Source organism: Panthera tigris, chromosome B1, assembly GCF_018350195.1.
Source record: "Panthera tigris isolate Pti1 chromosome B1, P.tigris_Pti1_mat1.1, whole genome shotgun sequence".
Taxonomy (NCBI): Eukaryota; Metazoa; Chordata; class Mammalia; order Carnivora; family Felidae; genus Panthera; species Panthera tigris.
The window spans coordinates 101,343,151-101,355,681 of record NC_056663.1 but is presented as its reverse complement, the minus strand read 5'-3'; the positions used below and the strand labels follow the sequence as shown (position 1 = coordinate 101,355,681).

General features: G+C 39.5%; 1 protein-coding gene and 1 long non-coding RNA gene across 5 annotated transcripts in view; one reads left to right on the top strand and one right to left on the bottom strand.

Annotated features, from left to right (window-relative positions):
- Nucleotides 1-337: 337 nt before the first annotated feature.
- On the bottom strand, nt 338-12,459 carry LOC122237963. 2 transcript variants are annotated; one of them, XR_006216796.1, is made up of 3 exons: nt 12,319-12,459; nt 1,553-1,721; nt 338-373 (listed from the first exon to the last, which is right to left on the bottom strand). It is a non-coding gene; the product is annotated as an uncharacterized LOC122237963 (long non-coding RNA). The 2 variants fall into 2 exon arrangements; XR_006216795.1 differs by lacking the exon at nt 12,319-12,459 and adding an exon at nt 3,924-4,029.
- Nucleotides 12,428-12,531, top strand: part of ADAD1 (adenosine deaminase domain containing 1) — a 103,210-nt gene continuing 103,106 nt past the window's right edge. For 2 of the 3 annotated variants that reach the window (XM_007087593.3, XM_007087592.3), the window contains exon 1: nt 12,428-12,518. In XM_007087593.3, the coding sequence (XP_007087655.1) occupies nt 12,467-12,518 (52 nt within the window). In that variant the 5' untranslated portion in view covers nt 12,428-12,466. The remainder of the gene's footprint in view (nt 12,519-12,531) is intronic. The other variant, XM_007087590.3, reaches the window with a different exon arrangement.

The following is a 12,531-nucleotide window of genomic DNA, read 5'->3' as shown; positions in this document are numbered from 1 at the left end:
TATATATATACACATATATATACATATATGTATATATATACACATATATATACATATATGTATATATATACACATATATATACATATATGTATATATATGAATATAAACTCATATATATATATATATATATATATATACATATGAATTTGTGTACATTAAAAAATCTATGCATTCAATGCAATCCCTATCCAAATAACATCAGTATTTGGGGCGCCTGGGTGGCTCAGTTGGTTAGGAGACTGACTTTGGCTCAGGTCATGATCTCATGGTTCGTGAGTTCAAGCCCCGCATCATGCTCTGTGCTGACAGCCTGCTTCGGATTCTGTGTCTCCCTCTCTCTCTGCCCCTCCTCTGCTCACACACTCTCTCTCTCTGAAAAATAAACAAACATTAAAAAAATTTGTTTAAAGAAAATAACATCAGCATTCTTCACAGAGCTAGAACAAACAATCCTAAAATTTGTATGGAACCACAAAGACCCTAAATAGCCAAAGTAATGTTGAAAAAGAAAAGCAAAGCTGGAGGCATCACAATTCTGGACTTTAAGCTGTAGTAGGATAAAATGAAAATTTTAATATCAAAAGTGCATTGTTGCAAAGTTAGATTTTGGTTTTCTCTCTGTTAAAAGAACAAAATTTTCTTAGGTTATTGCCTGCTCTTAATAAGAAATTGTAAACAAAAGTTTTTCTTTACCTTTAATGTAATCTGCTTAGAAAGCAAGATTGTTTTGTCTTTATCAGGTCTTTAATTGCTTAAGAAAGCTGAGTCTTCTCTATTAAAAGAGCTAAGTTTTTTTACAACTATTTAACATTGTATACATCAAATCTCATAAGAATCATTACCAAATAAGTGATGCTAAACTTATTGTGTATTTGCATGAAATTCCTAAAAATCTGGTATGTCCTGGTACAATGTTACCACTCATAATTTTAAAATGTATGTCACAGAAAATTCCCTTGTCAACAGCATTATACTGAGCTTTTGCCTGATCTTTAACCATGGCCATTTTTAAGTCTTTTGTCATTTACAGATAATTACTGCTTTACTTAGTTGCTTTGTTAAAAGTGTTCTTGCTAAGTCCTCCATCTTCAAGGAGATTCATGGGAGACTTTGACAAGTTTCTGATAACTAAGATCAATCTGCCTTTATCTGAGAAGGACAATAAGGAGCCCTTTGAGTGCTTCCCCAATGTTACCTGCATAACCCAACAATATGTCATTCAATGGTAGTCCCAGACCCATCCCTGTTCCCCTCCCCCATATCAGTAAAATAAGCCCGTCACATTGATGATATAATGTTAACATGAATGTTTGCCTCTGCTGCAGGATACTCTGCAGGCTTTGCTGAAACATCTGCAGAGGAGAGAATGGGCAGTGGACCCACAAAAATTCAAGGACCAGACACTGCTGTAAGTTTTGGGAAATCATTTGGTCAGGTAAGATGCACACTGTCCCAAAAGCTACGATTCATAAGGTGCCAGTGTATCCAACCCCAAAGAATATGAAAGAGATACAGCCTTTATAGGGATTTTGGAGGACTTTTAATCCTTACCTAGCACAGTGTCCCCATCCTTTATAACAGCTGGTCAAAAAAGTTGGGTGTGGGGCATGTATGGGAGTAGAGATCAGAGCAAAGTTCCCTTTGAACTCTGGGCATCTCCCCAGCAGGGCTACCATCCGAGTTAGATGTGTCTGAGACTTCTCAAGTTATGGGTCAGGCACTGTAGCAGAGACAAAGAAGAGAGTACCCTTAGGATTTTAGTCCCAGCTCTAAAAGGGGGCAAACCCCCCATACACCCCCATAGAGCAACTGTTCCTAGCAGTGTTCATAGCACTCCTCCAAGGACAGCCTCTCCCACAGCAGCCAATGCATCAACCAATGGGCTAAACTCAGAGTGGTTTGACTGGTGATTATTGGGCCACTTTAAAGAGATTAACCCTATGGCTTGGACAATGGAACACCGAGAGGTGGATAAATCATGAGTGGGCCCTTTTGGGTTCAGGATGTGTGTGTGGGGGGGGGGGGTGAGGAGGGGGGAGGGGAGACACCTGGGTTCATTTGCAACAGCGTGAGGCAGTCCTCACTGTTTTCCATGTCCCAGCTCATAAGGTACTGACAAACCCCTGACAATCAAGAAGCTGATGCCCTGGTTCAGATATGAGCCCTAGCAACTGATCGTTCAGTAGACACAGCAGATTGGGTACACAGAAAGTGTGACTATCACAGTGCCCAGGTGGGAGGACATATTCCAACGATCCCTGATTCCAAGGATACTGCCTTGAAATACAGTAAATTGGTTAATGCAGTAACAGCATGTCCTGTGTGTTGTAAACAATGCCTAAGGCAACTGCCAAAGGAGTCTGGGGCCATCCACCAGAGTTCCCCACCAACAAGGGACTGGCAGACTGATTATATTGGTTCCCTCTGAGTGAGGGTTCTAAACATGCCTCGGTTTATGTGGACACTGCATTTGACCTAACACAAGCTTTCCCCCTATCACTATGCAAACCAGTTTACCACCATTAGGGGATTAAGAAAGTTAAATACCATGTATAGATATCCTCATCAACTAGATATTCATCTGGGGGTCATATGTCAAAAGTCATGATTTGCAAGACTGGGCAAAAGAACATGACATTGAACACAGGTTCCATCTCCCCTATAATCCACATGCAGCAGGATTGGTAAAAAGAAAAAATGTAATATTAAAACAGCAGATAAAATTCCTATCAGGTAAACCCACCTTGGCCAAGTAGATTAAAGTACTGCCTCCAGACTTTATTACCTTTGAATGATTAACTAGTAGGGCCTATTGTTCTATGTGCAGGACTAGGTACCTCTGCCAAGGCACCCAATATCATAAAGGTATGGACGTCTCAGGAAACAGCCATTGCCCTCACCTCTCACTATGGATCAATATGCTGTGCTGCTGAGAACAACAAACTCTATCAAGCCTAAGAAAGGAGTTATCTATTGAAATTTACATTGGAATGTCCTTCTGGTTGGGGTTAGTTACTTCACACCCCTGAGTGAGAGGAAACTTTGTCTTACTATAAGCTGGACCAGTTAAAATGCACTCAACCTGGCCTGGAACATGCATGATTGGAAGAGGGAATATGGGAGTCCTGGTCTTGTATATCCTATCCCCAGACCATCTCCTCTTGCCTGATACCCAGCCAACATGTATAGTATGTACAATCCAGTCAGGTTTCTGAAGCTTCCAACATCCCTCTCCTCAAATCCAGGTGAGCACGGTTTTTTTTTCCACTAGTATGGTCATTTGGCCACTGTCTTTGTTCCTTCTATTGACTTAGAGGACATTATAGCATACACAGAAACCCTTACTAAATTCACAAAGCAAACCCTGAATGATAGCCAATAAACCCTGGCCTGACTGAATACTAAAATGTCTCTAATGAGAAAAGCCATCCTCCAAAATAGAATGGCCTTGGACATTACTACTGCCTTGCAAGGAGGCACCTCTACCACTATGCAAGCAAAATGTTATGTTTTCACACCTGATGAACATGCTAACATATCATCTATATTTAATCATATGAGGACACAAATGAATGCTGAGTGATCTGATTTCTAGACTAGGGGACATAAGTCAGTGGTTTGGATCATGGGCTCCTAGTAGAAAAGTTGTCACCGATTTTAAGAATCATTGTCTTAATCTGTGTTTTCCCTTAAATTTATCCATACTGTTGCTGTGGCATTTGCCTCCAATGCAGTCAGATAGCCACCAAAGGAGCCACCTCCATGCTAGTGAAACCCCTTGCTGGCCCAACAAGGCAAATTGTGAAAGAGGGAGGTATATGAGACAGTCAGAGTTGATCATAGGGGGTGGAATGTTGGAGGTCATCAAGACATGATCACTGGTTGACCTGTGAGCTAGACCTAGGCCATTAAAGATTCTTACCTCCTTCCCTGTCCTTGGAATATAGGTTCCACTTGCCTTCTCAACTCCCAGAAGCTGCCCCAATGACACAGCCTTGAGACAGTAATTCTGAGTAGGGTGCTGAGATCATCTGGATGATATATGCAATTAAGCCCAGTTAATGCCTCTATATAAACTTTTAAATTTGACAGGTGAGTGCAGAAATCTACTCACCTTGTTGTCACCCAAGATAAGCCTTATATATTAGTTCCTTTTGCTTATTAAAACTTGCCATCTACCAACCTGGAATGACCTACCTCTGTCTTTAGTCTCTCCCTGTCCTCTGTGTATGAGAATCAGTTTCAGATTACACCCGGGAAGCTCCCACACCAACACATTGGAGCTTGTGAACCAACATGGATATTAAGCTTGAGGAAATGAAGACTAACTCAAAGAGATATCTGCACCCCCATGTTCACTGCATTATTTACAATAGCCATGATAGGAAACAACCTAAAGTTCCATCAATATATAAATGGATAAAGATGAAGGGCACCTGGGTGGCTCAGTTGTTAAGCTTCTGACTTTGGCTCAGGTCATGATCTTGCAGGTCATGCTTTCAAGCCCCGTGTGGGGCTCTGTGCTGATGGCTCAGAGCCTGGAGCTTGTTTCAGATTCTGTGTTTCCCTTTCTCTCTGCCCCTCCTCTGCTTGTGCTCTGTCTCTCTCTCTCTCTCAAAAGTAAACAAACATTCAAAAATTTTTTTAATTAGATGGTTAAAGATGATGTGATACACACATGCACACACACAACAGAAAACTATTCATCCATAAAAAATAAAATCTTGAGGAGGAGAAGTTAAGATGACAGAGAAGGAGGACCCTGGGCTTTCCTTACCCCTAAAACACAGATGTATTGAGGTCAGATCCCTTGGAACACCCAGGAAATCAATCTGAATACTGGCAAAAGGATCTTCACGGTTAGAGGGAGACAGCTTGGTAGGTTCAAGGCTTATTTTAACAAAAATATCAAAGCACACCTAGTTAAAGTTTCAAGCACTCCACCACTGCAAGCAAGGAGAAGCTCTGCAGACGACTAACCAGTGAGAAAGAGCAGCCAAAACACAACAGCAAGAGGGCATGCACACAGTATACACCAGAAACACTTCCTGGAGTGCCAGGCCCTAGATAGTGTATGACCCCCTTTTTAAAAAAATTTTCAAAAATGTTTATTTATTTTTGGGAGAGAGAGAAGGAGGAAGAAAGGGAGAGGGGGAGAGAGAGGGAGAGAGACAGGGAGAACAAGCAGGGTAGGGGCAGAGAGAAGGGGACAGAGGATCCAAAGCAGACTCTGCATTGACAGCCCAATGCAGGGCTCAAACTCATGAACCACGAGATCATGACCTGAGCCGAAGTCAGATGTTTAACCAACTGAGCCACCCAGGTGCCCTGTATGACTCCTTTTTAATATAGCATTACTCTCAGGTGCAGGAAACATAACAACCTTTTATAACTTGCAAAACACAGAAACTTAGCCAAAATGACAAGATAGAGGAATTCTCCCCAAAAGAAAGGTCAAAAAGAAATCTCAGCCAGGGACTTGCTCAAAACAGATATAAGCAATAAATGTGAACAAGAATTTAGAACAACAGTCATAAGACTACTAGCTGGGCTTGAAAAAGCATAGAAGACACCAGAGAAACCCTTGCTACAGAGATCAAAGACCTAAAAACTAGTAAGGCTGAAATTAAAAAATGTTATAACTGAGAAGCCAAACTGACTGGATATAGTCACAATGAGAGTTAAAAAAGCAGAGGAGAGAAAAGGCGATACAGAAGATAAAATGATGGAAAATAATGAAGCTGAAATGAAAAGGGAAAGGAAACGGTTACATCACAAAAGGAGACTTATGGAACTCAGTGGTTCCATAAGGCAAAATAATATCCATATCATCGAAGTCCCAGAAGAAGAGCAGGAAAAAGGGGCAAATGGTTTATTTGAACAAACTTTAGCACAGAACTTCCCTAATCTGGGGAAGGAAACAGGCATTCAAGTCCAACAGGCACAGAGAAACCCACCCTCAAAATCAACAAAAACAGGCCAACACCAAGACATATCATAGTGAAACTTCCAAAATACAAAGAGAAAGAGAGAATTCTGAAAGCAGCTAAAGACAAAAGGTCCTTAATCTACAAGGGTAGACACATATGGTTAGGAGAAAACCTGTCCACTGAAACTTCACAGGTCAGAAGGGAGTGGCAGGAAACATTCAATGTGTTGAATGGGAATGCAAATTGGTGCAGCCATTATGGAGAACAGCATGGAGGTTCCTCAAAAAAACTAAAAATAGAACTACCCTTCAATCCAGCAATTTCACCCTATGATCCAGCAATTAAATACTTAGGTATTTACCCAAAGGACACAAAAGCATAGATTCAAAGGGGTACATGCACCTCAATGTTTATAGCAGCATTATCAACAACAGTCAAGCAAACTATGGAGAAAGCCTAAATGTCCATCCAATGATGAATGGAAAAAGAAGATGTGGTGTGTATATATTATGGAATACTACTAAGCCATCAAAAAAATTGAAGTCTTGCCATTTGCAATGATGTGGAAATAGCTAGAATGTATTACACTAAATATTTGAATCAGAGAAAGACAAGTATCATATGATTTCACTCATATATGGAATTAGAGAAGCAAGACAAATGAACACAGGGGAAGCTGGGGGGGAGGGATGGAGAGAAGAAAGGGAAACAAACCACACAAGACGCTTAATGATAGAGAACAAACTGAGGGTTGATGAAGGGAGGTGGGTGGGAGTTGGGCTAGATGGATGATGGGAATTAAGGAAGGCACTTGGTTGTGATAAGCACTTGTATGTAAGTGATGAATCAATGAATTATAGTTCTGAAACCAATATTGCACTGTATATTAACTAAAATTTAAATTAAAAAAAAGAAAAAGAAAAAATAAAATTTTGCCATTTGGGACAAGATGCATAGATCTTAAGGGCATTATGCTAAGTGAAATAAAGTCAGATAGGGAAACACAAATACTGTATGATCTCATGTAAGTTTGGAATTAAAAAAAAAAAACAAACAGACTCATAGATAGAAGAGATTGGTCATTGCCCATGGCCAGGGGTGTGGAGATCAAAAGGTATAATCTTTCAGTTATAAGTCCTGAGGATGTAATGTAGAGACCATGGTGACCATAGTTAGCAACACTGTATTGTATAAAAACATGGCTCATTCTACTGTGTTTTTGCTTTATCTCACTTTGCAGATATTGCATTTTTTTTTTTTTATAAATTAAAGGTTTGTGGCAACCCTAAGTCAAGCAAATCTATTGGTGTCATTTTTCCAAAAGCATTTGCTCACTTCCTCTGTGTCACATTTTGGTAATTTTCACAATACTTCAAACTTTTCAATTATTACTATATTTGTTATGGTGATCCATTATCAGTGATCTTTGATATTACTGTTGTAATTGTTTTGGGGTGCCAAAACCTGCACCCACATAACACAGACTTAATTGATAAATGTTGTGTACGTTCTGATTGTTCCACCAACCAGCAATTCCATTCTCTCTACTTGGGCCTCCTAATTCCCTGAGACAAAACAATCTTTAAACTAGGACAATTAGGGGTGCCTGGGTGGCTCGGTCGGTTAAGCATCAGACTTTGGCTCAGGTCATGATCTCGCGGTCCGTGAGTTTGAGCCCCACGTCGGGCTCTGTGCTGACTGCTCAGAGCCTGGAGCCTGTTTCAGATTCTGTGTCTCCCTCTCTCTCTGCCCCTCCCCTGTTCATGCTCTGTCTCTCTCTGTCTCAAAAATAAATAAACGTTAAAAAAAAATTTTTTTTAATTAAAAAAAAAAAACTAGGACAATTAATAACACTACAATCGCCTGTAAGTGTTCAAGTGAGAGGCAGAGTTTCTGTCTCTCACTTTAAATCAAAAGCTAGAAATGATTATGTTTGGTGAGGAAGTGTTGGAACTGGAGACCGGCTGAAAGCTAGGCCTCTGGCACTAAACATTCAATTTGTGAATGCAAAGGAGAAGTTCTTGAAGGAAATTAAAAGTGCTATTCTAGGGAACACACAAATGATAACAAAGTGAAGCAGTCTTATTGCTGATATGGAGAAAGTTTCAGTGGTCTGGATAGAAGATCAAAGCAGCCACGGCACTCCCTTAAGCCAAAGCCTAATCCAGAGCAAGGTCCTCACTCTCTTCAATTCTATGAAGGCTGAGAGATGTGAGTAAGATGCAGAAGAAAAGTCTGAAGCTAGTAGAGGTTGTTTCATTAAGGAAAGAAGCCATTTTCATAACATAAAAGTACAAGTTGAAACAGCAGCAAGTTATCCAGAAAACCTAGCTAAGATAATTAATGAAGATGGCTACACTAAACAACAGATCTTCAACGTAGACAAAACAGCCTGCTGTTGGAAGAAGATGTTATCTAGGACTTTCAGAGCTAGAGAGAACTCAATGCCTGGCTTCAAAGGAGAAGCTGACATTCTTAACAGCTAATGCAGCTGGTGATCATAAATTGAAGCCCATGCTCATTTGCCATTTTGAAAAGGGTCCTTAAGAACTGTGCTAACTCTACTCTGCTCATGTTCTATCAAAGGAACAACAAAGCCTGGATGACAGCACGTCTGTTTATAACATGGTTTACTGAATATTTTAAGCTCAATTGACAATGCACTTGATCACCCAAGAGGTCCTATGGAGATATATAATAAAATTAATGTTACCTTCATTCTTGCTAACACAACATCTATTTTGCACCCCATGGATCAAAGATTAACTTTCACTTTCAAGTCTTATTAAGAAGACTTAATTTTTAAGGCTATAGCTGCCATAGATATGATTCTTCTGATGGATATGGGCAAAATAAACGGAAAACCTTTTAGAAAGGATTCACCGTTCTAGATGCCATTAAGAACATCCATGATTCATAAGAGGTCAAAACATCAACATAAACAGGAGTTTAGAAGAAGTTGCTTCCAACTTTCATGGATGACTTTGATGGGTTCAAGACTTCAGAGGAGGAAGTGATTGCAGACATGGTAAAAATAGCAAGAAAACTACAATTAGAGGTAGAAACTAAAGGTGTGATTGAATTGCTGCAATCTAACAATAAAATTTGAATGGATGAGGAGCTGCTTCTAATGGATGAACAAAGAAAGTAGCTTCTTGAGAAGGAATCTACACCTGGTGAAGATATTGTAAAGAGTGTTGAAATGACAACAAAAGGCTTAAAATATTACATAAACTAAGTTGATAAAGCAGCAGTAGGGTTTGAGAAGGATTGATTCTAAATCTGAAAGGCATGTGAGTAAAATGCTACCAAATAGCATTGTGTGCTACAGAAAAATCATCAGTGAAAAGAAAAGTATTGATGCACCAAATTCATTGTTATCTTAAAGAAATTGCCACATCCACTCAACCTTCAGCAAGGCCATCCTGATCAGTCAGCAGCTATCAATATCAATGCAAAACTCTCCACCAGCAAAAAGATTACTACTCAGATGATGGTAGCATTTTTTTTTTTAATTTTTTTTTTCAACGTTTTTTATTTATTTTTGGGACAGAGAGAGACAGAGCATGAACGGGGGAGGGGCAGAGAGAGAGGGAGACACAGAATCGGAAACAGGCTCCAGGCTCCGAGCCATCAGCCCAGAGCCTGACACGGGGCTCGAACTCACGGACCGCGAGATCGTGACCTGGCTGAAGTCGGATGCTTAACCGACTGCGCCACCCAGGCGCCCCGAATGGTAGCATTTTTTTTTAGCAACAAAGTATTTTTAAGTTTGTACATTGTGTTTTTAGACATATTGCTATTGCACATTTAATAGACTACAGTATAGTATTAACATTACTTTTATATGCACTGGAAACCAAAAAACTCATTTGACTTTCTGTATTGTGACATTTGCATTATCACAGTGGTCTAGAACTAAACCTGCTACATCTCTGAAATACACTAAAAGTTGCTAAGAAAGTATATCAAAGTATATCTCAAAAGTTTTTACCACAAAAAAAGAAAAAAGATTTGGGGGATGGATTTTAAATCGTCTTATTGTGGTGATCAATTCATAGTGTATACAGATAATAAATCATTACACTGTACACCTGAAACTAATTTATGTCAATAGTATCTCAATAAAAAGGAAATTTAACTGAGAAAGCATATTTAAAAAAAAAAAAACACCAGTGATAACTGCTTGAGGCAAGATCCAAAGATGAATGAAAATTAGTGAAACTCCAGGGTGAAACAAGATATTTGCATAACCTCAAAATATCCCCTTCAAAATGTTTATTAATATGGTGGTTTTAATATATGTCCACAAATTCTGTGATACTCTTCTCTCTGGGATGGAATCCTTCTAACAAAGAGTACAGAAAAGGAAAAATGGTAACTTTACAGAAGAGAAACCGGAGACACAACCTTAACCAAGTCATCAAAGTTAATATCAGCAATAGCTGCTAACATCATGTACTCCCAAATATGCTATGAGAAGTGAACTTCACCTAGTCGTCTCCCCAAATACTCTTAACTCTTGCATAACCATGAGAAAACATTAGGCAAACCCAAATTTAGGGCCATTCTACAAAGTATTCAATCACTACTCTTCAAAAGTGTCAAGGTCATGAAAAAAAGCAAAAACTGAAAACTATCACAGGCCACAGAAGACGGGACCACTAAGTGCAATGTAATATCCTGGATTGAATCACGGAACAGAAAATGGACATTAATTGAAAAACTAGTGAAATCCTAATGAAGTGTATAGTATAGTTAGTAGTGTTGTATTAATACCAATTTCTTAGGTTTGAAAATTGTGCTATTGTTACATATAATGTTAACAATAAGGAGGGGCACCTGGTGGCTCAGGTTAAGCGACTGACTTTGGGCTCAGGTCATGATCTCACGGTCTGTGAGTTCAAGCCTGTGTTGAGCTCTGTGCTGACAGCTTGGAGCCTGGAGCCTGCTTCGGATTCTTTCCCTCTCTACCTCTGCCCCCTCTCCTGCTTGCCCTCTCTCTCAAAAGTAAGTAAACATTAAAAAAATAATGTTGACAATAAGGAAAACTGAATGGAAGAGTATAAGGAAACTCTGTGTTATCTTTACAATTCTTCTGTAAATCTAAAATTATTTCAAAATAAAACATTATATACACTTTAAGAGTAATTTTTATGCATTCCTTTAACTTCTTGGCCCTCTATTTCCATTCCATGTCCCTCCTCAAATTTGATCCTAATGTAATTACATGTTTTTGTACTCAGAAGTTTTATTCATCCCTATCATACTTCTTGGCAACACCATTTGAATTTTTTAATTTCCTGTAAGCAAAAGTCTCTAAATGTTAAGGCAAAAGAATTCTGCTTTGAATTATCATTACAATTATTAATGGGCATTTGATCAAAGCGACATATCAATACATTTTGGTAATCACTAAAGAAAAATATGCCTTTACTGAAAATGCATTACTTATAAGAGGAATTAAGGTTTTTTTTTTCTTCCAATTAGCCCACGTATTTGTGGACGGATATTACTCCTTGCTATAATGAGGTAGAATACCATCAATTCTATTGTTCTTTTTCTTTTAAAATGATTTAACCCTTGAGAAATCTTGCCTATATAAAAAAAATAGGGGAGCATTTATATATTGTAATAATGCTATCACTCAATTCTTCAATTCCTTCTGCGTTACATGTCAAACTCCATTGGTAATTTACTAAAGAAAAATAGAGCCAGGCATTAGCCAGAAGGTAAATTAAGTAGTCACAGGTATAGTGTGGTCTTAATATTCTCCTTAGGAAAGAGGGGAGGGCTTGAGTCTTTACAAGGTGATTCTTTTAAGGTTATTTCATTAAAAAAAAAAAAAATCAGCTCCCTTGGATTTGGGCCAAAATGGACTTAGCATACATCAAAATCCTATCTACAACACCATAATGTATATAGATTAAAAAACAAATTGCCTTCATGGGTAAATTTATTTAATTTACCATCTGTCAGCTAACACCTCCATTAGGGTCTCTTTCAACCTTCACGAGTGCAAAGAATTGAAGAAAACACCCACAATGGGTTTATCACTCAGATATTACAGCCATTAGCTTTCAATGTCCCCACCTGTTTTCATGATTGTTCATTGTTTGGTACCAGCAGTGAAACTAATGCAAAGTCCAAAGTTTTTTTTTCCTGTAAACAGTAAAGGCACTGTTGAGGCCAATCCTTGTCCACAGGGGCCTTCTCAGCATAACCAGAGATAAAACGAAAAGTTTCTTTGAAACCATCCACACATTGATACCCCAGGGACACCCCCAAGCACCCCGGCTCTAACACAGTGCTTCATGAAAATGGTAGCGCCAGGTGTGTGGAGGGCATTGGGTATGACAGTAGAAAGGCCTGGCTGCGCAGCTTTACCTGACTTCCGTGGTTGTGAGGGCCCCTTAGGGGGTACTGGGTACCCACGCTCAGAGAGAACAAGGTCGGCATCACAGGACGTCGAACGCGTGACGCCCTACGTCTCTCCGTTTGTTGACGCAGGCCGCACAGCCCAGAGGGCACCGCCATGGCGCTGGCGCAGGCGCGAGCGCGGGGGCGGGAGCACAGCCCCGCAGACGGTTGGTGATTGGA